Genomic DNA, 22,331 nt, shown 5'->3' on the forward strand with positions numbered 1-22,331 from the left:
ACTCACGTTTCACATAAAAAAATACATTCTTAAAAATTGTGTAATGCAAACTCGGATTTTTATCTATAAAAAGTCCCCGGCAAGCTCGGCCGAATTTCACCTTCTCGTACAAACAGTTTCGTTCTCATTTTAAAACAACGTGTTGTCTGTAATAAGTTTATATAGCTCCAGTTTATAAAACAAACGAAATAGAGCAAAAAAAAGTTTTGTATGAAAAACTTATGTCCCTGTATTTTTTTAACTATGGTATCTGAAGCTACATAAACTAATTACAGACTTCTTATTGTAAGTACAAAGTTTCAAAGCAACCTTACCAGTCACCCTGTACATATATATATACCTACTGCAAGCCTGGTTGAAAATTGATGATAATAAATTTACAAATTTAGTATTTAACTTCAAACTAGTGATCAATCCAAATGGGTCAGTATGGAGAAGTTAGAAACTATGAGAGATAGCGAAATCTGTTCTTAGGAACCATGGCGTCGATTTTAGATTTAATAATAATGACATTTAAACTTTTTTTTAACTCTCATACATAGCCGGGAATCGAGCCTGGTCAATATTCTTTATGTAATCGCGTGTAGTATTTTTTTGTACAATTGACTCTGAAATTTGAATAAAAAATTAGAAAAAATTTAATGCCATCATCATCTTCCTTGCGTTGTCCCGGCATTTTGTCTCGGCTCATGGGAGCCATTCCCAAGAATTGACGTGGGCACTAGTTTTTACGAAAGCGACTGCCATCTGACCTTCCAACCCAGAGGGGAAACTAGGCCTTATTGGGATTAGTCCGGTTTCCTCACGATGTTTTCCTTCACCGAAAAGCGAATGAACATTTAATTGTGCAACAAGACTAAGTAATGCGCATTACTGAAATAACTATGGCACGTTACTAGTTTTCCTATGTTTAGGACAGAACATAGGACGCTTCAAGATCGTAACATGTTTGAATCGTAAAGTAAGTTGATGTCGACATACAACATTGTGGCACAGTATTAATTAAATATGTATGGCAAGGGAGATTAGAACCTTATGCCGCGCCGCAGGTGGCGAGGGAAGCTCGCGTGAGGGGCGCTGTGGTCGCAACATTGATCCGCCGCCCCGCCCCACGCCACTCGGCCGCACTTCACGCTGGTCGACAGCCAAACCGTTGCTCACTTCGCTTCAACAATTTTATGTATGAAACCTAAGTAGTATCTATACAATTGTGTTGTTTGGTAACCTCCCATTAACAATACTTGTTACGACTCCGCGACGCAAAGGTCACTATTAGTCGAATACGCCACAGGCTATGGTCGGCGTCGCTACACTATTGACGTTTTTTTTACTTTCTTCACATTGTTACAGTAATCTTTGTGTTAGCTACAGCTACGGATCGAAAGTCACAAAATACGCGATGACAGCTCGCACGAACGTTCGTGAGCTTTTCCGTCTCATTGTTGTTGTGCATAGTATGCAGTTGTAGCAACATATTTTTTAGTAATTCACTCGTACTGTTTATTACGACTAACGCTGCTTTACGCTTTTGAGTTTAACTGTGCTCTATTGAGTTTGAAAGTGCAACGCAGTGGAAATAATACGTGGAACAGTTTGTTGGTGATTTAAAGTTGAACTCAATCAAATCGTCTGAGGAAAGGAAGCGATAAGGCGGCACCACGTTTCGCCATAGTAAATTACGTTATTCAAACCATTTTCCGACTAGAGGTTCACCATCTACTGTACGCGGGCAATCTGTAAAAGCATCGTCATTGAGTCGAATAGAAGCATCGCCGATACTGTCAGGAGCGGGATCCGAATGCGGCCGCGGCGGGGGCGGCGTCGCTGCCGCCGGCGGCGTCCGCCCCGGGTACGGCTACGAGGCCCTCTCGGCCGCGAGCGACGGCAGCGAGGGCGAGCCGGAGGACGCGCCCGAGTATACCGCTTTCGAGATGGAGCTGTCAGGCGGTGGCGAGTCCGCCGAGGGGCCCTCGTCGCGGGGCTCGGCTAAGGTCAACTTCCCCCCCGACGTGGAACTAGAGAGACGTCCCACCGCAACCGCCGCCACCGCCACGTACCACCGCGGCCGAGGACGGTCGATGAGCGCCTGGAGTGATATCAGCCGATCCAGCATACGCTTTGAAGAAAGGTCAGTCCTAAATAAATTACGTATTTTCTTTATAAATTTGATAAATCGTCATGACAGATGATAGTTGTTTAAAGAAGTCACTACATAGGACTATACAGGTAAAGTGTAAACGAGATTTTTGGGAATGCCTTTGAAACGTCAGGTCAGAGTAGGTATTATTTAGGTAGGCTACCATGCTGTTCACAATGTTAGGAGGAACGTGAATCAAATATTGTTGTGCTATGCGTAGGCTCGTAGGAGGTATAAGTAGAAGAGAGGAAGACGTACATAAAGGGCGTTTAGTAAAGGGGATTTCTACATCCACTCACCAATACCTTATTTTTTAGGGGATTAAGCAAGCGCCATTCGTATCGCTAAAACTGTTTGACGCATTCTGCCGCGACGCGACGCGACGTACCCGTCTTACCATGCGCAATTCCGAACTCTTGCTTAAATTCGCAAGAGCTTTAGTACAATCGTTACAATTTCAACCTTAGACAACACACAAATTGCTGTTTTAATCGAAGGCTGGCGCGTACTTTGCTTTTATCCATTTATAGGAAACACTATAAATATCACACGGTAAAAGGTGAATGTATAATATGATGTAGGCGTTCTTTCTCAACGAACATCTGATATATAAACCTAAGTATATCATTATTGATCATTATCCTTGTCAAAGAAATTCTTAATGTTTTTGGAGAATACCGTAAAATGGGGCTATTCGGTACAATTTTTGAAGTAAAACATCAATAACTCCATTTTTTATATCATTAATAAATGTTTTAAATTTTTAATGGATAAAACGCATCTTTCTCCATCATTGTATGTATTACACATGTTGGAATTGTAAACAAAGAATGAGAAATATTTTTTAAAGGGGTGTTCCCAAATATATCATGGATGGGGCTTTTTGGAAATCGATGGGTCTCGCACTGATTTTGATTGAATTTTGAAGCTTGTGATTTTTTTAACGTGACCATATGCCTATATTTGAGGCGCTTTAGAAACGACAGCCTAGGTAATTAAAACCAGGGTAACAATAACCGGGACAAAAAAAAAAGTTATACACACGAAACAAGATTTCCGGAAATCTGTTTTTAGCTGTAAGTAAACTACCTTTAATTTAACTATTTTCACATGTATATGTATCCAAAAGTATGCGCTTTTATAATAACATTAATTTACGTTTTTGACAGCAGATTTTTTTTTAAATGAGTAGCCGTCGCGTATTATAGAATACAAACCGGCCAAAGTGCGAGTCGGACTCGCGTTCCAAAGGTTCCGTACATTACACAACTTTTAACAATGTCTTTTTTATGTGAAACGTGAGTGAAATGTCTAAATAATTTTTAAGAAAAAAAACCGACTTCAATGGGGGATGCCGCTGAAAGTTAACTTATTGTTGATGGTGCACTCTTAGACTCCAGACAATGAAATGAAAAAGACAGCATCTTTTGCCTAATTATGTAGAAAAGGAGGTAAAACCACCCACTTTTCTAGTAGCATTTCGTTTTTGTAAGGGTCGCAGTTCTAACCTAACCTAACCTACTTTTCTGATAGCATTTCGTTTCTGTAAGGGTCACAGCTCTAACCTAACCTAACCTACTTTTCTGATAGCAGTTCTGTTCTGTCAGAATCGCAGTTAAAAATCCACCCACCCACCTAACCTACTTTTCTAGTAGCATTTCCGGGTCCGTGTCTGGGTCCGGATCTCGAGTCCGGGTCCGTGTCCGGCTGTCCGAGTCCAAGTTTGGGTCAGAGTTCGGTCCAGACCCGGGTCCGGGTCCGAGTCCGGGTCCAAGTTTGGGTCTGGGTCTGGGTCCATAAGGAAGAGAACAAATCGCCAAACGTGAACTATTTGTCATTGAAGAGTTCAATTCTGATCATCATCAGCAGTTCCACTTCATCAAATGTCACTTTTTTTAATGTAAATGCTGGATTTGTTGATGAAAATACAAAAATCACTATATGTATGCCTTTCACACTTGAGGAGTTCCCTCGGTTCCTCGTGGGTCTCATCATCAGAACTCGAGCTTGACAAAAATATGTCTTAAAAACTTAAGTTGCTTAACAAACATAAAGAAGAGGACAAATCGCCAAACGTAAACTATGCGTCAGTAAAGAGTTCCATTCTGATCATCATCAGCAGTTCCACTTCATCAAATGTCACTTTTTTTAAAGTAAATGCTGGATTTGTTGATGAAAATACAAAAATCACTATATGTATGCCTTTCACATTTGAGGAGTTCCCTCGGTTCCTCGTGGGTCTCATCATCAGAACTCGAGCTTGACAAAAATGTTTCTTGAAAACCTAACTTGCTTAACAAACATAACGAAGAGGACAAATCGCCAAACGTGAACTATGCGTCATTAAAGAGTTCCATTCTGATCATCATCAGCAGTTCCACTTCATCAAATGTCACTTTTTAAAATGGAAATGCTGGATTTGTTGATAAAAATACAAAAATCACTGTATGTATGCCTTTCACGTTTGAGGAGTTCCTTGGATTCCTCATGGATCCCATCTTTAGAACTTGAGCTTGACAAAAATATTTCTTGAAAACCTAACTTGCTTAACAAACATAACGAAGGGGACAAATCGTCAGACGTGAACTATGCGTCATTGAAGATTCCGTTCTGATCATCATCAGCAGTTCCACTTCATCAAATGTCACTTTTTTAATGTAAGTGCTTGATTTGTTGATGAAAATACTAAAATCACTATATATATGCCTTTAACATTTGAGGAGTTCCCTCGATTCCTCATGGATCCCATCATCAGAACTGCTTTTTGACAAAGACGGGACCAATCTGTATGTATATACTTACAATCAAAAAATACATTTTCAAAATCGGTCCAGCAATGACGGAGTTATGGAGTAACAAACATTAAAAAAAAAAACTGAATTGAGAACCTCCTCCTTTGAAATCTTGAAGTGGGTTAAAAATCAGTAGGGGTCGGTTCAAAAACTAAGTAATTAAGTCCGACCCACGCTTGACTGCACATTTCTAATAGGTTTTCCTGTGATCCACAGGTAAAGAACTATTTTATGTATTTTTTCAAAATTTTAAACATAGTAGTTTCGAAGATAAAGAGGGGGGGGAGGTCATTTTTTAGCTATTTTCTTAAATAACTTCTAAAATATTTAATTTAAAATTACAAAAAAAACATACTTGAGATTCTTACAATGAGCTCTTTCATTTGACATGTAACACCATAGTTTCAAAAACTTTATTTTTTAATTTTCTCATTTACCCCCCAAAAGTGGCCCCCATACTGTTTTTATTAGTATTGAACTCTAACAAAATTTTGGTGGTAACTTCTCTAAACTTTTTTGTCATAGAAGTATTGCGTTGCGAGACGCGTCTTTTTACATGTAATGTTTTTGATGGGATCTCATCTCTTTTTGTAGGCAGTCCTTCTTTTCGGGTACTACTTCTTGTACGTCAGCTACCACTTTTCCCAAAGCTCATACTCATACCCGTCCCACACTATACTCGTACTCATACCTATACAATAGGTACTCATGACCTACCAAACTATACTTGTATTCATACAATACTCATACCGAAGTCCCCATCCCACACCATACCCGCACTCATACCTATACCATATCCATATCCTTACCATACTTATAGCCATACCATACTCATACTATACACATCTTTATACTCACATCGTACATCTTAGACCCTTCCTTTACCTACTATTTGTTGGAACTGCAAAAGTAACTTTGTAATAGCATATTTTTATATGGGACTGCAAACTTACTTATGCAGTTCCTAAATCTTTAAAACGTGACTGATATTGCAATATTTTTGGGTTTTTTATGGCTTGTTAAGCTAAAAACTACTTATGTTTAAAAATTTGAAGCTTGTGGGTTGGCTAGGAGTACCTTAGAATTATGATGATCCGGAGTGAGTGGGTGTGTGTCAGTGACAAAAAAGTAAGGAACTTTAACGTGCAATAATTCTTAAACTATAAGTTCAAATTGAACGTTCTTGGAAATATATGTAAGCCATATCATGCCCTATATGTCACCGAAAATTCAAGCAGCACAAAATTACAGGACGTCGAAAATGGCCTGAATGGCTTCGAGAAAAGGATGGTACCGCCGTGCCACTTTGTTTTGCTCGATTTGGCGGGGGCACTACGGTGCCCCCAGATGTAGTCAGCTGCAGAGAAAACTGTATAGAAATTTGTTTGCAGGGGGGGTATTTATACGTTATAATTTCATAGATAGAAGTTTCATGTTTAAAACAAAACTTGCATTGCGTATGCTATTAAAATCGTTGCAGACTTATCTTGGTCTAACTCTTATACGCCTTATACTTAACACGAAAGTGGAGGAACCGTGCGAAATCGCCTTTTCAAACAAACGTAACGTCATTTTCGTCTTTGGATAATAACATTATTAAAAATATTTTGACACAATTTGTTGTATATCAACCCTAAGTTTGATCTTTTTCGAATTTTTATTTATTATAAAAGTTAGGAGCATTTAAAAATAGTATGAAATCTGTTGTTCGCCCCTAATTTTCACAATAATAAAAAATAAAATAAAGTCAAACGTATTTTGCATAATGTCAATATCCAGAGAGGAAAACGAAGATTACGTTTATATGGAGAAGCGGCCGTCCCCTTTCCTCTTATAAGTAAACCGAACTTCATTACGGTTTTCGACCTGGAGTATAAATTTACCCTTTACCCGGGTTTGATGTATTCAGCGATAACCGGCACGTAATTGTTTATGACTTAGGTACAGTCAGCCGCAGAAGTTGCTGAGCGGGCGAGGTGTTCTAAATTACCTTGACGCGCTCTTATAGGGTATTTGACTGTATTTAAAATAATTGATTTTACACCATGCATGAAATAAAGCACCAGAAGATTAATAGAGAAGCGTAGTCAGCAGTTATTTTTAGAGACAATTTATATTTAAAACTCGTATAAAACTATAAAGAGTACGTGATTTGATTGTGACGTCACATGCTAGTGTTTCATATAAATTTCATAGTAGCAAAATCGTTTTGACAGTTCGAAAAAAGAAACTGATTTGACTATAGCAGTCAAATACCCTATTCTCTTAACAATAAAGTTGCGTCAAGTTCACTTAGAACACCTTGCCCGCTTAGCAACTATTGCTGCTGACTGTACCTATACCACATTTGTGGGGTTACGGGAAATCTTAATAATTTAATTTTACTTTTCTTGACGCCTATCCCTCGCTCAACACGGGTATTTTAATCGACCCAGCCGGGCTAGCACATGATTGGCGCGACAGTATCTCGCCGCGAGATAGACTACCCGTCCCTCTTTAATTAATACAGTTAGAAAAAGACGCGTAGTCTATATCGCGGCGAGATATCCAATCCAATCGAATCGCAGCGCGCCAATCATGTGCTTGGCCTACAGGTACGTTACCCATAGCCGTCGGTTTCCGTTTTGGAATTGGAATCTGCAATTCTGCATCTGCACAGACCACAGCTGTGCTTCCCCACCGGTAGACTGGCTTGGCCACCACGATCTTTTCTGCTCCTCGGGCGCCGGCTGCCTGTCTCGTCACGACGCCCTTAACGAAATCCTTAGAAGGGCTCTCGTCAGCGCTAATAACGCCCTCCCCGCAACTCTGGGTCTGGAGCCCCAGATCGTGCGGTGCGGGACGATGGCAAACGCTCCGACAGGATGTAGTTGATCCCCTGGAGGACGGGCCATGCGTTGTTGCGGGACGCTGTTTGCGCTGACACACTGGCAGCGTTCTACATTCCAGCGTCCAGCAAAAATGCCGGGACGGCGCGGCGCGGCGGACGCCCGATAGCGCTTTAAAGCCAACAAATATAGTAGTTAGGGAAGTAAGTGCAGTACTTACTGTATGCTTACTTACTGTATGCTTTTTTAAAACATATTTATAAACGAATCTAAAAATCGTATAAATTAGGGACGACGAATTCATTCATAAAATAATCGATGTACCTTTTCATACAAAAAATTGAAATTTGCACAAAAAATCAAATTAAATGAAATTTTTTGTCACTATTTTGCTCCGAAGGCCCGAAGCTTCCGAAGGAGGCGTGTTTTTAATGTTCAAACACAGAACATATTAAGTAGTGTCTAAATGTAAAAGCCGAAGGCCAGTTGCATCCGAAAGGTGCATGCTTCTTGCAACTTCCACAAGTACATATCGTAATTACGAAGGGCTCGCGGAGCTCGGCCTTCGCATTTAGACACTTTATTTATTAGGGTTCCGCATCTCAAAAGGAAAAAACGGAACCCTTATAGGATCACTCGTGCGTCTGTCTGTCTGTCCGTCTGTCACAGCCTATTTTCTCCGAAACTACTGGACCAATTAAGTTGAAATTTGATACACATATGTAAGTTTGTGACCCAAAGACGGACATGTAACGTAAACAAATAATTACGTTACATGTCCGTTTTTTCTTACTACAAGAATATTTCAAGTTTCCAAAGGCAAGTTTCGATATTGTTTTTATAAATATACGATACACAAATAATCGTAAATAACGATATTTAGGTAATAATAGTACAATGTCTTATATTAACTATTGTTTCGGTCTTATAGAACATGCATTTGAAAAAAAAAACTCACTGAAGTGGGTCCAATAATAATAAAAAAAATCCATTCTACTCGAATAAAGCTAAAAAAACACCTCTTCATAATCTCAATGTCAATGATGTCACAGAATTAATAATATAAAAGTTTCGAATTCCTTACTTGTTGTTTTTCTTATTTTTTCGCAACTGTATTAAAAAACGTCGTTCGATACACGTGCGGAAATGTCATTCTTTACTCGTCCCGAGTCTTGCCACGAGCCGTAAACAGCTTAGAAGTTATTCAAGAAAATATGCAAAAAATTACCATTTATCTCCAAAACTACTGTGTCTAAAATTTTGAAAAATATACACTAAATAGATGTTTACCTATAGATTACAGGAAAACCTATTAGAAATGTGCAGTCAAGCGTGAGTCGGACTTAATTACTTAGTTTTTGATTTAAAGACTCACGTTTCCCATAAAAAATACATTGTTTAAATTGTGTAATGTACGGACCCCTTGGAACGCGAGTCCGACTCGCACTTGGCCGGTTTTTGTTTGAATCCTTTTGTGAGCAAGAAGGAAATTTTTGTCTATTAAATTTTTCGTGTTTTTTCTAGACAGCAGAGCCAATACATTTTAGTCACTTTTAAGCTATGTCCACGATGTCTACAGCTCACAGAGCCACTATGTAGGTATACATAAGTAGCCACAATACAGTCCATATTCTTTTTCTCTTTAAACTTTGTTATAACTGCAATAAAATTCTAAGTAACCTAATAATGTTTTGTTTTGTACGTACTAATACAACCCGGCCAAATGCGTGTCGGATCACGCGTAATGGAGGGTTCCGTACCTTCATACAACACAAAAAGCCATACAAGCAAAAGAGCGTATCTCGCGGCACTAACGTGGTTTTAATAAGAAGATCAGTTTTTCGAAAAAAAACTAACATAAATATCGGGGAAAGTATTTTTGATACTTAATTTTTTAATTTTTTTTTTTTTGCAGGCTTAAAACCGGCCTGTCAGACAACGCATCATGGAGGATTCCGTACCTCCATTCAATATTTATCCAAATAAAAATACAAGCAAAGAGCCCTTCTTTTTATTTTGGTCAAACTTAAAAATGGCTCAACCGATCATATCCAAAATATCTTTTTATAAAAAGTATTCATTCCGTTTTTTATTGTTTTGAACTATCGGTTCAAAAATAAGGAAGAGCATTTTAGTTTACTTGTTTGTTCATAATAATGGGATTAGAAGTCATTTTTTAATAGATCAAAACTAAAGAAAAGTAATATACGAGTAAGTTCAATTCATTAGATAAATTTACAGAAATGACTATTTAAACAATTTAAGATGAATTTTCGAAGTCAAATCGATATAAAATTAATGGCATTTACGTCATACAGTTTTTAAAATTTCGTTCATTTTATTCGAAGAGCAATGCTTATGAAGGAACTGGGGCGGAAATATCGCTAAAATCAGCATTGAGCACGGCGAACCGCACTCGCTTGCCGCGCTTTTATGTTTGAGACTCGCGAGTGTCAGTATTTCCATAGCCTACGCTGCAATAATTACTTACGTATTTATTTACTACTTTATACTGTCCTCCATGTAGTTTATTTTAATATTTTTAACTGACTTTCAAAAGAAGGTTTTCAACTCGTCGGCGTCTGGAATTTGCTTTCAGAAAGCATTGTTTGGTAAAGTTTAGGTGTAGTTTAGTTAAGTAATTATTTATTTGTTAACAATATAAATTGAATATGAAATATAAATATATGTATGTCGCAGGCATTTTGTAAGAATCCGCCGTTTACAAACGGCGCCGTCAGTTTATAAACGCGAAGCGGTTTGCAAATTGCCGAAGGCAATATGTTAGTGCGCTTAATTAGCGTCAACGTCAAACGTTGTGGGTTTCGTTAGGGTGACCATGGTTTAAAAAAAACTTAAACTTTACAACTTAACTAGAGTATGACGTCCGTGAAAACATTACACTTTGGGGAAAGAAGCGTAAGTAGGTAAGTAGGTTAAATGTTTTTTTACGGACGTCACACTAGATCAATAGGTAGGTAGGTTAGGTTAGGTAGCTTCAAATGCCCGAAGGGTAAAGAGCCCAGAAATAGGAGCCCCGCGAAGCGGGGCTCCGTCTAGTTGTGGAGGAGTTGTTTTTGAAAAGAAAATACCCCCGACGAACTCCAGATTTGATGGACACCCCGTTTTTCATAGTTTTGATGTGCAGCGCCACGCGTGGTAAATTAAAGAACTAATTCAACCCAAAATGCCGCGGCAAAATGCAAACGGCGCCGTTAATGCCATAAGGTCTTTTACATAATGCCTTCGCGAATTTGCAAACCGCTTCGCGTTTATATAATGACGGCGCCGTTTGTAAACGGCAGATTCTTACAAAATGCCTGCGACATGTATACAAATAAATTTCACTTACAATATTCACATTACTTAACAGTAAAAAAAATAACCTTTAAAAAAACCATTAATATTATACAAAATGTCAGAACAATAATAAATTATGTATTTCATAAGTCCACACCCCCAAGCCACGCCCCGTTTTGCCACCCCTTTAGCTACAAACTACGCTCCCTGCCACGCCTCTTTTTGACACTCCCTGTTTCGCCCCAAGCCACGCCCCTTTTTGCCCACCCCGGCAATTTTGGACAACTTTATTATTGCACGTACACACGTGCGGAAATGTTATGCACTAGCATCGAAATGTACTATTTCATCTTGGAAAATTAACGTAGAAAGGGTACTTATCGATAACAGGATTGTTGATGTTTTTATTTTGTCAAGCACTAATAACATGACGTTCGTGCTAGAAAAATTTCTATGTCTAACTGAAGTCTCCCAGATATCCAGTGCCACTTACACTCGAGGAATGTACGAGAATCCTCACGTTGCTGGAAGATGGGAGATGCCAGCGAGAAGCAGCAAGAATAGTCGGTGTACCGTTGTGAATAGTTCAGCGTGTTCGTCAGCGGTTTCTACAAACTGGTTCGAACTCCCGCAGACCAAAAACAGGCAGACCCAGGTTTACGACGGCACGAGAGGATCGATATCTCATCAACACTGACGCGAAATCGATTTTCTATTTTCTGCATTGACAAAAAAAATATTTAGGGCTTGTATCATTCAAATTCAACATTTAAAAGGCAATTCTACCAAATAAGGAAACAATTCAAAATTAGCATTCAATTACTTTACCACACATGTGGATAAAACGCAACATTCTCATTCGTTTTTGAAAAATCAAGAGAGCCTTTACCAGGCGGTGTAGTGAAAATAAATATTGAAATACTATATAACTACAACAAGAACAAGTAAGACAATTTTCTGTGCGAAATGCTGTTCGAAAGTTTCGTTTACTTATCGCCTAAATGAGCTGCAAACTTATTAGGTACTTAGGATAAAAAATAAAAAGGAAACTGCTGCTAAATACTACAGTTTACCTAACCATGACATTTTATATCCGGATGGACAAAGGCCGAAGACATTACCTACTACAAGGCCGGTCACCGATTGCGTCGGTTCATCTCTAAGTACTCAAGTATTCACTGAAGCGAACATTCTATATATCCACCTAATATGTATAGGCAGCTGTGTGGGGCATCAATCACAGCCTTTAGATTGCTGTGTGCCAAGAAGCCTCACTATCTATCCCCAACCTGATCTGCTCTGACCGAATTTGACCCAAGGATCACAATATCATACTGGTCATCTAATACAATGTTTGGCTGGGCCCAATACCTAATGCGATTAATAAATTGAACTAATAAGTTCAATATAATGTCTTCTTATTGATTATTACTTTAGATCAGCGATTCCACACAATAATGTGTTACTGAAAATGCCTATTCTAGAAACATACATTAAAGTGTAGCAAAGTACTAAGTCACTATTTAATAACAAATATAGGTACTATATCTGCAGTATCTGCACCACATGATACAAGATCAATGGCTTTAGAAATGTGTAGTTATTATTCTTATACTTTATTTCCCATTTTTCGTTGAAGAATGCTTTTTAGCTTCGGTTTATCTCCGGTTTTCGTTTTCTTTTGAAAACCTAACATTCTCCATAAGACTATAGTGGTGGTGTACCTACTGGTGTATTTTAATCAGGTGTTATTCAGAATAGTTTGTCTTACGTTATATTTCAGGAGTGAATAATTGATTCATGTCCGTTTCATATTTTCTTTGGCCTTTGCCTTTTCAGATAATTCATTCTACAATATTCTATTTGCCACACCTCACACACTCCTTATAGGTCAAAAAGTGATAAAAACATTTTATCTAAAGAGTGGCAAAGTCATTAATTTTGTGTTGTTTCATTATGTTGAATGGTAGGTAGAATTGACTTTAGAGTGATGATTTTGAATAATATAATTATAGTATTTTTTCTACTCCAATACTCTCATTTGTAGATTAAATGACTGCCAGTGAGATCGAAATCAACTTCATAAGAAGTGCGGCGCGCAGGGCCCCGGCGCAGTGTTCTTAGGACTATAACAGCAGTGTTCTTAGAATAATAAAATTCATACATTATTATGCAACTGTTGTTTTTTTAGGGTTCCGTACCCAAAGGGTAAAAACGGGACCCTATTACTAAGACTCCGCTGTCCGTCTGTCACCAGGCTGTATCTCATGAACCGTGATAGCTAGACAGTTGAAATTTTCACAGATGGTGTATTTCTGTTGCCGCTATAACAACAAATACTAAAAACAGAATAAAATGAATATTTAAGGGGGGCTCCCATACAACAAACGTGATTTTTTTGCCGTTTTTTGCGTAATGGTACAGAACCCTTCGTGTGCGAGACCGACTCGCACTTGGCCGGTTTTTTTATATCTGACTTCTAGGCAAAGATCTACAAACAATTATTTACTTTGATGAAATAATACAAAAATACAGGATTTGAAACTTTCAAGTCCTGTATTTTTGTATTATTTCCATATATTATTTTAATATCTACATTATTGTTATAAATTACTCATTTGTTATCTATGTTACTAGATTTTGTTATAAAATTCAACATGTGTCATCATCCCTATTGTCGTGTTCCTTGTGACAATTGTTATTAGCGTCGCAAAATAAGTACTTATTTATTGGCGATATAATGGAGTTTTTTTTTTATTAACATGTTGGTGGCAAACAAGCACACCGCCCGTCCGATGGTAAGCGGTTACCGTAGCCTATGGAGGTCTGTGACGTCAGTAATAGTGATTTCGACAATTGTCGCACCTGTCACCGTGGTGAAATAGGGGCCTGGTGCTTTCCATAGAAAACGAAGCCCCGGAAGCCCCAGCCCGGTCTAGCGTGAGTCATCCATAAATATTCAGTTCCCATCGAAATGCCATTATTGTGGATTATTGTTAAGTTTCGGTGAGTGTGCTACAGATCGCTTATTCACCGTCTTTATTTTTGTTCAGGCAAGCGCGATCCACCCGCGAAACGTCCGCTTTATAATAAATATTCATGTTTCATATTTCTGTATTTTTTTAACAACACTGTGTTTGAATATTTATTACATGCTAACTTATTTTAGGTAGGTATCTAATGTATCAATCGTGTATCTATACAGTATAGTACAATACATTATAGGTACGTACGGAACATGTATGTACACTAAAAGGATGATGCTCCGCTCCGTCCTGTTAATACTCGCTAAACATGGGTGGTATCTTGTTAGGCTCCAAACATGAAATGAAAGTCCCGATAGTTATTAGAAATTCACGACCACTTCACAGAACATTATAAAAGTGGAATTTCTGTATGATTTTGAGGTTAGGAATTTGATCATACGGGCCATGTTAAATATTAGTATGCCTCATTACAAGGAAATAAGGTGCCGTAAATAGTGTAATCATATCGATGAAATTGGCGTTTATGCAGCTGATGATAAAATTAAATGTTCATATGTAATTTATTTCTTTAGGTTGGTTCTTTTTAAACATTCGAAAATTTATGAATGTTCGACGTGATTTCATGGCTTTCAATAAAACATTTTGTAAGTGCAAATTAAAGGCTGTCAAGGAACAAAAATCGAATAAGCTAGTATTAGGTCAATAATTTTTTTAGGTTTCCGTACCTCAAAAACAATTAAACGATTACTTGTGCGTCTGTCTGTCTGTCCGTCTATCACAGCCTATTTTATCCGAAACTACTGGACCAATTAAGTTGAAATTTGGTATACATATGTAAGTTTGTGACCCAAAGACGGACATGTAACGTAAACAAATTAATTTTAAACATGGGGCCCACTTTTGGGGGATAAATGAGAAAATTAAAAAATAAAGGTTTTCGAACTATATCGTGCTACATATCAAATGAAAGAGCTCATTCTGAGAATCTCAAATATGTTTAGAAGTTATTCAAGAAAATAGGCAAAAAATTACCATTCCCCCCTTTATCTCCGAAACTTCTGTCTAAAATTAAAAAAAAAAAATACACAAAATAGTTCTTTACCTATAGATGGCAGGAAAACCTATTAGAAATTTGCAGTCAAGCGTGAGTCGGACTTAATTACTTAGTTTTTGATCCGACCCCTATGGGTTTTTTACGAGTAAATCATTAAGAGTTTGAGTTTGAGTAAAATATCTTTAACTCACGGTTCACTCCAAAAAAATACGTTGTTAAAAATTGTGTATTGTACGGAACACGAGTCCGGCTCGCACTTGGCCGGTTTTTTTTTAAAATTTGATAATACATTTAAAACGGGTTCCATAAATTAATAAGACATAACATGCGAACCGGAATAGAGTATAACAAACAACTCTATCATAGCATCATATTTTAAAACTAATCACTAAAGTAAACATATTTACTTCGATTCTAGAGAAAGAAGGAATACAGTAACAATCGGGAGCCTTTGCAGGATTGTTATATCTAAATTAGATAACACACTTGATTCCAAAAAAAGAAAGTTTCATAAACAAATGTTTGTCTAAAAGGCAGTTAATAATAAACTTAATTTATTTCAAAGAAATGAGGATTCTTAAGTTGTTGCTTAGGTTTATCATATAGGTAATTTATAAAGTAATACGCCGTCGGCTCCCGACCGAATACGTTATTTAAATTTGAAATTATTTTAATTGAAATAAAATCAAAATTCCAACAATTGAAAAACGACAGCTGCCAGTTGAAGAGATTGCATGGGCGGGCAGGTAAACCTTGTTTTCCTGCCCTTCGTAACAATGTGCTGATATTTTACGGACAAATAGGTAGGCTCGTCGACAAAGGCCGTTATCCAACACAATGGGATTACGCGAGTAAGGAAAAGGGAGAAAAGACGGTGTTCTAAATGCCGGCAAACACGTAAGCCTTTTGTGGCCTACGCCGTGATACTTTGGTCTGGTTCCTATTCCCAAGCCTAATGAGGGCAAAATGGCATCGATACGAAAGTGCTACATATCTATCATGCATGTACGGAGCATTTTGCTAAAGCATTTACAGTAATATAAAGATTCCTTTTCATTTAATGACCCTCATTTATCGTCAAATGCGATATTTCTGGAACTTGTAGTAAGAAATATTGAATGAAAGCAGTGGCGCGCTTCATTTCATTGTAATAACAAAAAAAATATAATTAATGCAGTAAACAATGTACCAAAAATAAAAGCTTCGTAAAACTTCAGTTTGTGTCGAAAAATATATTAAGTTAGTTTTTTATACGTACCTATATAAGGGAGAGTCGGTTATATCATGCCAGTTTAAATTAACGTGGATATTGAACTTTTGAAACTTTGCCCTCTTTTTCATTTTTAGGGTTTAAAAAAAAGGTACAGGTAGGTACCAAAAAGGTTTGTACCTTTTCACACACATAAGGTTCTTTTTGTAAAGAACCCTTATGTTGTGACTATCCGTCCGTCCGTCTGTCTGTCACATTGCTAAATATCTCGAGAACTACTTAAGCTATCGATTTGAAATTTGGAATAGTTATGAACAACGCAAACCCAGATATCTTGGAAGTGTACTTTTTAAAAATTATTTTTATTAATTATGGAAAGTACCCAATTTAAAGAGGGGGCAAAATTTCAAACTCTAGTTACCAGGTCAAGTGGGATATCATTTAAAAGAGCTCAAATTGAACATTACAAAGCATTAAAAAAATACCATTCCCCCCCATTATCTTCGAAGTTTACCAACGAAAAACTATAGTGGGTCAAGCAAATCGTGTCAGTAGCAATGTAAAGCAAACTAAAGTAGGGCAACATTCAAAGAGGAGTATTCATGCAGTATTGCGCTAAGAAAAGCAGCAATGTACATCGAACCAAAAAATGTTTTTTTTTCCCGCTGAGCGCGCTCTTCGTACGTCAACTCAAATTGCCGATCGCGGTTTATACTTTATTGAAACATTTTGAAATGGTTATTATTATGGAGTAAAAACGATGATAATATTGTTAATCAATCGGTGATTAACAAGTTTGACAAAATCAAAAAATATTTAGAAACGGATTATGTTGGAAAAAAGAATCTGAAACAAATCATTGCTTCCGCAGATACATGTCCTACTGGATTTTAATATTTTACCTTACTGGGCGGTTCCATCCGCTTAGATCATTTTGTAAAACTAATATATTAAATACAGAATTTTGTATTTGTATAAACCTGCACTCAGCAGTCACTGGTAGAGTATCACTGTAAGTTTATGTAACTATGTTTGTACAGGTCAAATCTTGCAAGTTAAATATGACCTTATTCCCAGTTTCAGATGAAGCTGAAAACTTACTTGCATATGTAAGTTGGGTGACAATGCAATATTATGGTACCAATGAACTGATCTTATGATGGAGACAGGAGGTGGCCATAGGAACTCTGTGATAAATCTACATAACCTAACTGTGTGTGGGGTTGTAAGAATGTTCTTGATGAGTATTACTTCTGTAGGAAGAAGTACAGTCAGCGATAAAAGCTTGCATCAAAAATGTTTTTTTTGCCAAAAACTGCAAAAACATGCTAATATTATGACCCTAGAAAATTTATGAGTATCATGAATGTAATTTTTATTCATATTTGTGTCAATAGGTTGACCCATTGAAAATTTAAACCTAATATTTCAAATTCAAATTTTTTAGTAGTCAGAACAACTCATCAATGTTAATATAAAACCGGCCAAGTGCGAGTCGGACTCGCGCACGAAGGGTTCCGTACCATTACGGAAAAAAAACAGCAAAAAAATCACGTTTGTTGTATGGGAGCCCCATTTAAATATTTATATCATTCTGTTTTTAGTATTTGTTGTTATAGCGGCAACAGAAATACATCATCTGTGAAAATTTCAACTGTCTAGCTATCACGGTTCATGAGATACAGCCTGGTGACAGACAGACAGACGGAGAGACGGACGGACAGACGGACAGAGGAGTCTTAGTAATAGGGTCCCGTTTTTACCCTTTGGGTACGGAACCCTAAAAAGTAGTTAGCATATCTACCTATCATAAATAAAAGAAATGTATAATATAATCAATTGTTTTATTATAACATCCTGCATGTTTTTTTAATGCACAACCTTCAATCCTTACAGTGTTTATAGCATTATGGTGTACATTCACATTCTCACACCTCACACTTCTTTTATACTAGCGATCAAATTTCAACTTTTTGGTCCTGTTCTCTCATAATTTCTGTATCCACTCGGACCTGAAATTATTATATAACACTGTTAATCTTTATTGCACAAACAAAAACATACCCAGAACAGACTAAAATCTGTCTTCTCTACCAGACCTCAATAGTTGGTACCTTTTTGGACTTTTTGTCATAATTTTAGGACTGAAATGGGACTTAATCATGTGCACTTACTTTATTATTTAGCCTCTCAAGTACAAAAATCTCGTTTCTTTCTTAAATTTATGAGTGAAAAATCATAGTTTAAATCAACATAAAACATTGGGATCTAGGGTTCACTACACTTGTTCAATATTTTATGATTAGAAAGAGCTCTGTAAAAGTTCCTATGAGGTTTTAGGTAAGTATACCTCATAATGTGAAAGAATATTATGTACCCACACAACTTATCAGGTGAAGAGAAGCAGTAGGTATATTGATTACCTACTACGAGTAGATTGTATAATAATAACCGACGTTCAGATTTAAGGGTCAATGCAAATAACATATTGTCAACTGTCTACTTGACAATCAGGCTAGGACAAACCATTTCTAAAGTTTGCGCCGCTACTTGGCCGCTACCCATATCGCCTATGCCCACAATATCTTAGGATATCTTATAAAACAATATAATTAGGTAGAAAAATTACGTAGGTATATAAATACAAGTTAGATACTTACGGTTATAGTAATCTTCATATCAATTAACAGTTGATGTGGGAGTTCATATCAATTAACAGTTGAAGATGTAGTGACAAAAATTGAGAAAGGTATGTTGAGATGGTTTGGTTGGACACGTGGAAAGAATGAGTGAAAGAAGGCTAACAAAGAGAGTGTATAAGGGAGAGGTAGAAACGGGAGTTGGAAGGGGCAGACCTCTGATCAGATCGGGGAAATCCTGAAGAAAGGCCAGGTCAAGAGCACCCTAAACCGGCGAGCGTGTATGAGGAATGTTATGAAAGTGAAGGAAGCGAAAGAGGTATGTCAGGATCGTAGCAAGTGGAAATCCGTGGTCTCTGCCTACCCCTCCGGGAAATAGGCGTGATTATATGTATGTATGTATGATGTGGGAGTTAGGTAGGTACTGTTATCTTCTAAAAATGTTACTCCCATAGTACTCGTACTTTGTTTGCATATTGTCGTTTTTTTTGGTAATGAAGAACACTTTTAGATTATAATTTATACATTGTGACTACACTTTGGCACAAGACAAAACTTATAGTGGTTTTTAAGTTCATCCGTGCAATTTAAAACAAATTAAATGGACAATAAATGTGAAATTGCTAAAATACTCGAAGGGCATTAGTACTATTAGTAGGTAGCAAACGTCAGTTGGATCGGTTGGACGCAAACGTGTGACGTCATCACGCTCTGTCGAATTCGCGCAAAAAATTATGAGCGTTTCAACCGCTCAAAATTTTTCAACATTTTAAATATTTTTTGATAAAATAATGTGAAGGTTTACAAAAGTATTTTTATTTTTTTCGGTGTTCAAACGATATAAATTATGATTACCAAAATTAAAAAAAATCACGCATGGAGCTAATTGAAATTTCTATGAGATTACACTATAAACACCTTCTTTCAAATAAATCAAAAATTGTTAAATTCGGTTCACATGATAAAGAATTATCCCTGAAAAACCAACATACATACAGGTCGCGCAAATTAGTTAGCCAATTTGCCGATAGATGGCGCTGTATACAATTATGCTTAGCCATTACAATTGTGCTTCTTGTCAAGTCTTTCGTCATTATAGTTCTTTACATGAGAAAATTTAAATTTGTACGGAACCCTCGGTGCGCGAGTTAAACAAACTCGCACTTGACCGGTTTTTTTTTGTAACAGGTTTCAATGATTATGTTCCTACCGAACATTCTTGTCGTGCGTGATATGTTTTTAAACGTCGTCATTGGAAAACTCCCTCTTACTAAAAACCTACAAGGGGTGAAAGCCATAAAAACTGGCTATGTTCGAAATACGCGGCGCGGAACCACGTGGAGAAAATATAAAATTACCTACAGCTACTTAATCGTATCGTTTGTCTTAGTATTATTGCCACAGCTCGCTAAGGGTAACCTAATCCCAAGAATTGGCTTAGACACTCGTTTTTACAAAAGTGACTGCCATACGACGTCACAACAAGAGGGTAAACTAGGCCTTGCTGGAATTAAGTCAGGTGTCATTCATTTAGCATAATATGATGTCACCCCTAGACTCGTAGGTACCATGCAATTGGCAGCTAAAACATTTGGACACTCTTGAGTAGGCAGTAATTAGCTAAGTCTCTAATATTTAACGATCATACCTAGTACTAGTAGTACCCAATTTTAAAACGACCGAATAAGCTATGAAATATTAATTAGCAAAATTGACCAGTTTGGGACAGCGAACCCAAATAAAATAACCGCCACGTACTTATTAATAATTTTGCGGTGCTATTTTCACCGGGTATATGTTAAACATGGACTTATTTTGAAAGCTCCCTGAATGTACCTACTACGTTCTTTCATGTAATTATTATCGTTCATTTTGTTATACAAGTTATTGTAGTGAATGCGGTTTGCGGATGCTATTGTTACGTTGCTTTTATAATATACAGGATGTGAATTTTATTTATAGTGCACACAATGGTTTGCTAAAGCAAATAAAAACATATTTGTTAAAGCAAATAAAAACATATTTGTTTTATATGTATAAATCATTAAGAGAGCACGATCAATAATTGCTACTGTTCGTTATTATCTGAAAGTGTCCCGGCTTCCTTGTTCTTGTCGTAGGTACTTGTAGGACTTGGCTGTATTCTTCAGCTCTCTTAGATATGTAGGTACCTATGTCTTGGCTTTCCTTTGGCCTTCCTTGACTCGACCCTGCCTTCCAAAATGTTTAAATTAAAATAAGCTGCTGCTGCAGACTGATCCTGTATTAACAATTTGTAAAATTTTGGTCTTGTTATGATACGAACTTGACCCGACTCGTAGTGGATATCACGCGGGCCAATGAACATGATCCATCAAGGTCGTATCATAACAAGATCAAACCTTTAAAACAAATTGACATATCAGAATCGGCAGTCACACGTGCCCGATCATCTAGATCTAGAACTTTGCGAGACTTAAATATTGGAATTTCTATTACTAATCTATTGATCGTAGTTGATAGCATTTATAGCTTTCAAATCACGCATTACGCAAATTTAAGGTATATGTAAAAGCATGTGAACAAAAGATATTATATACTATTAATGTTATGTAACAAAGTTTCTTGTAACATTGCTCAAAGTAAACGCCCCTTTATTGCGTATGGGTCTGATAAAGTTGTACGTCGTCGATATGTCTTCATAGAAACACACGGTAATAGTGCTCTTGAGCTCTGACGCCGTAAGCCGGTGACTTTGCTCTTGATATATAGCCCAATCAAACGAGGCCGTAGGTTTTTGCTTATTTACCGAAAACGCGGCTAGCCCATGTCCCAAACAAGTAATATGCTTTAAGCTGTAACGCTGGGTGACGCTAGGGTAGGATCGCGGGTCTTTGAAACCTCATGTTACTTAATAATTAACTATATTGTCCGTTCATAACAGCACTGGGTAGATGAGCGTACTGAGGATAACACTGGCAGACTAGGGTCCGGTAGCCGAGGGCGCCAAGGTGGATGTTGTAGAGGCCAGGCAAATAGCTCCACGTCACCTTTGCAGGGCTCCAGCGAGTTCCGTGACTGCTAGTAGTACGGCAACTCCAACCCTTACGCCTGTACTTAGGCGTCGAGTAATGATCCTGGAAGTCCCAGAGATAAGCGTTAGGATGCAGGCCATATCGTCTGTTTGTGTCGGTCAAGGATTGAAGGGAAGTGCAATTAACTAGCTCAACTGGCAACTTTACAGGCTTATAACAGTATTTAGCACAGCAATAATATACAATTAAGCACATAAGCTACATAATGTGAATTCACCCGAGCGGGAAAACACTCGACGCTAAAATTTATAAAATAAGTATACGCGACACCGTCACCACATGCGACAGAGCGGTATGAAGCCAGAGAAAA

General features: G+C 37.4%; 1 protein-coding gene across 1 annotated transcript in view; it reads left to right on the plus strand.

The window, feature by feature from the left end:
• The first annotated feature begins 1,131 nt into the window (after positions 1-1,131).
• LOC134754157 (potassium channel subfamily T member 2) overlaps positions 1,132-22,331 on the plus strand; it is a 135,369-nt gene continuing 114,169 nt past the window's right edge. Inside the window, 1 exon segment of the mRNA XM_063690277.1 lies at positions 1,132-2,128. Within this exon segment, the coding sequence (XP_063546347.1) occupies positions 1,932-2,128 (197 nt within the window). The 5' untranslated portion in view covers positions 1,132-1,931.

The sequence above is a fragment of the Cydia strobilella genome, chromosome Z (assembly GCF_947568885.1).
Source record: "Cydia strobilella chromosome Z, ilCydStro3.1, whole genome shotgun sequence".
Lineage (NCBI taxonomy): Eukaryota > Metazoa > Arthropoda > Insecta > Lepidoptera > Tortricidae > Cydia > Cydia strobilella.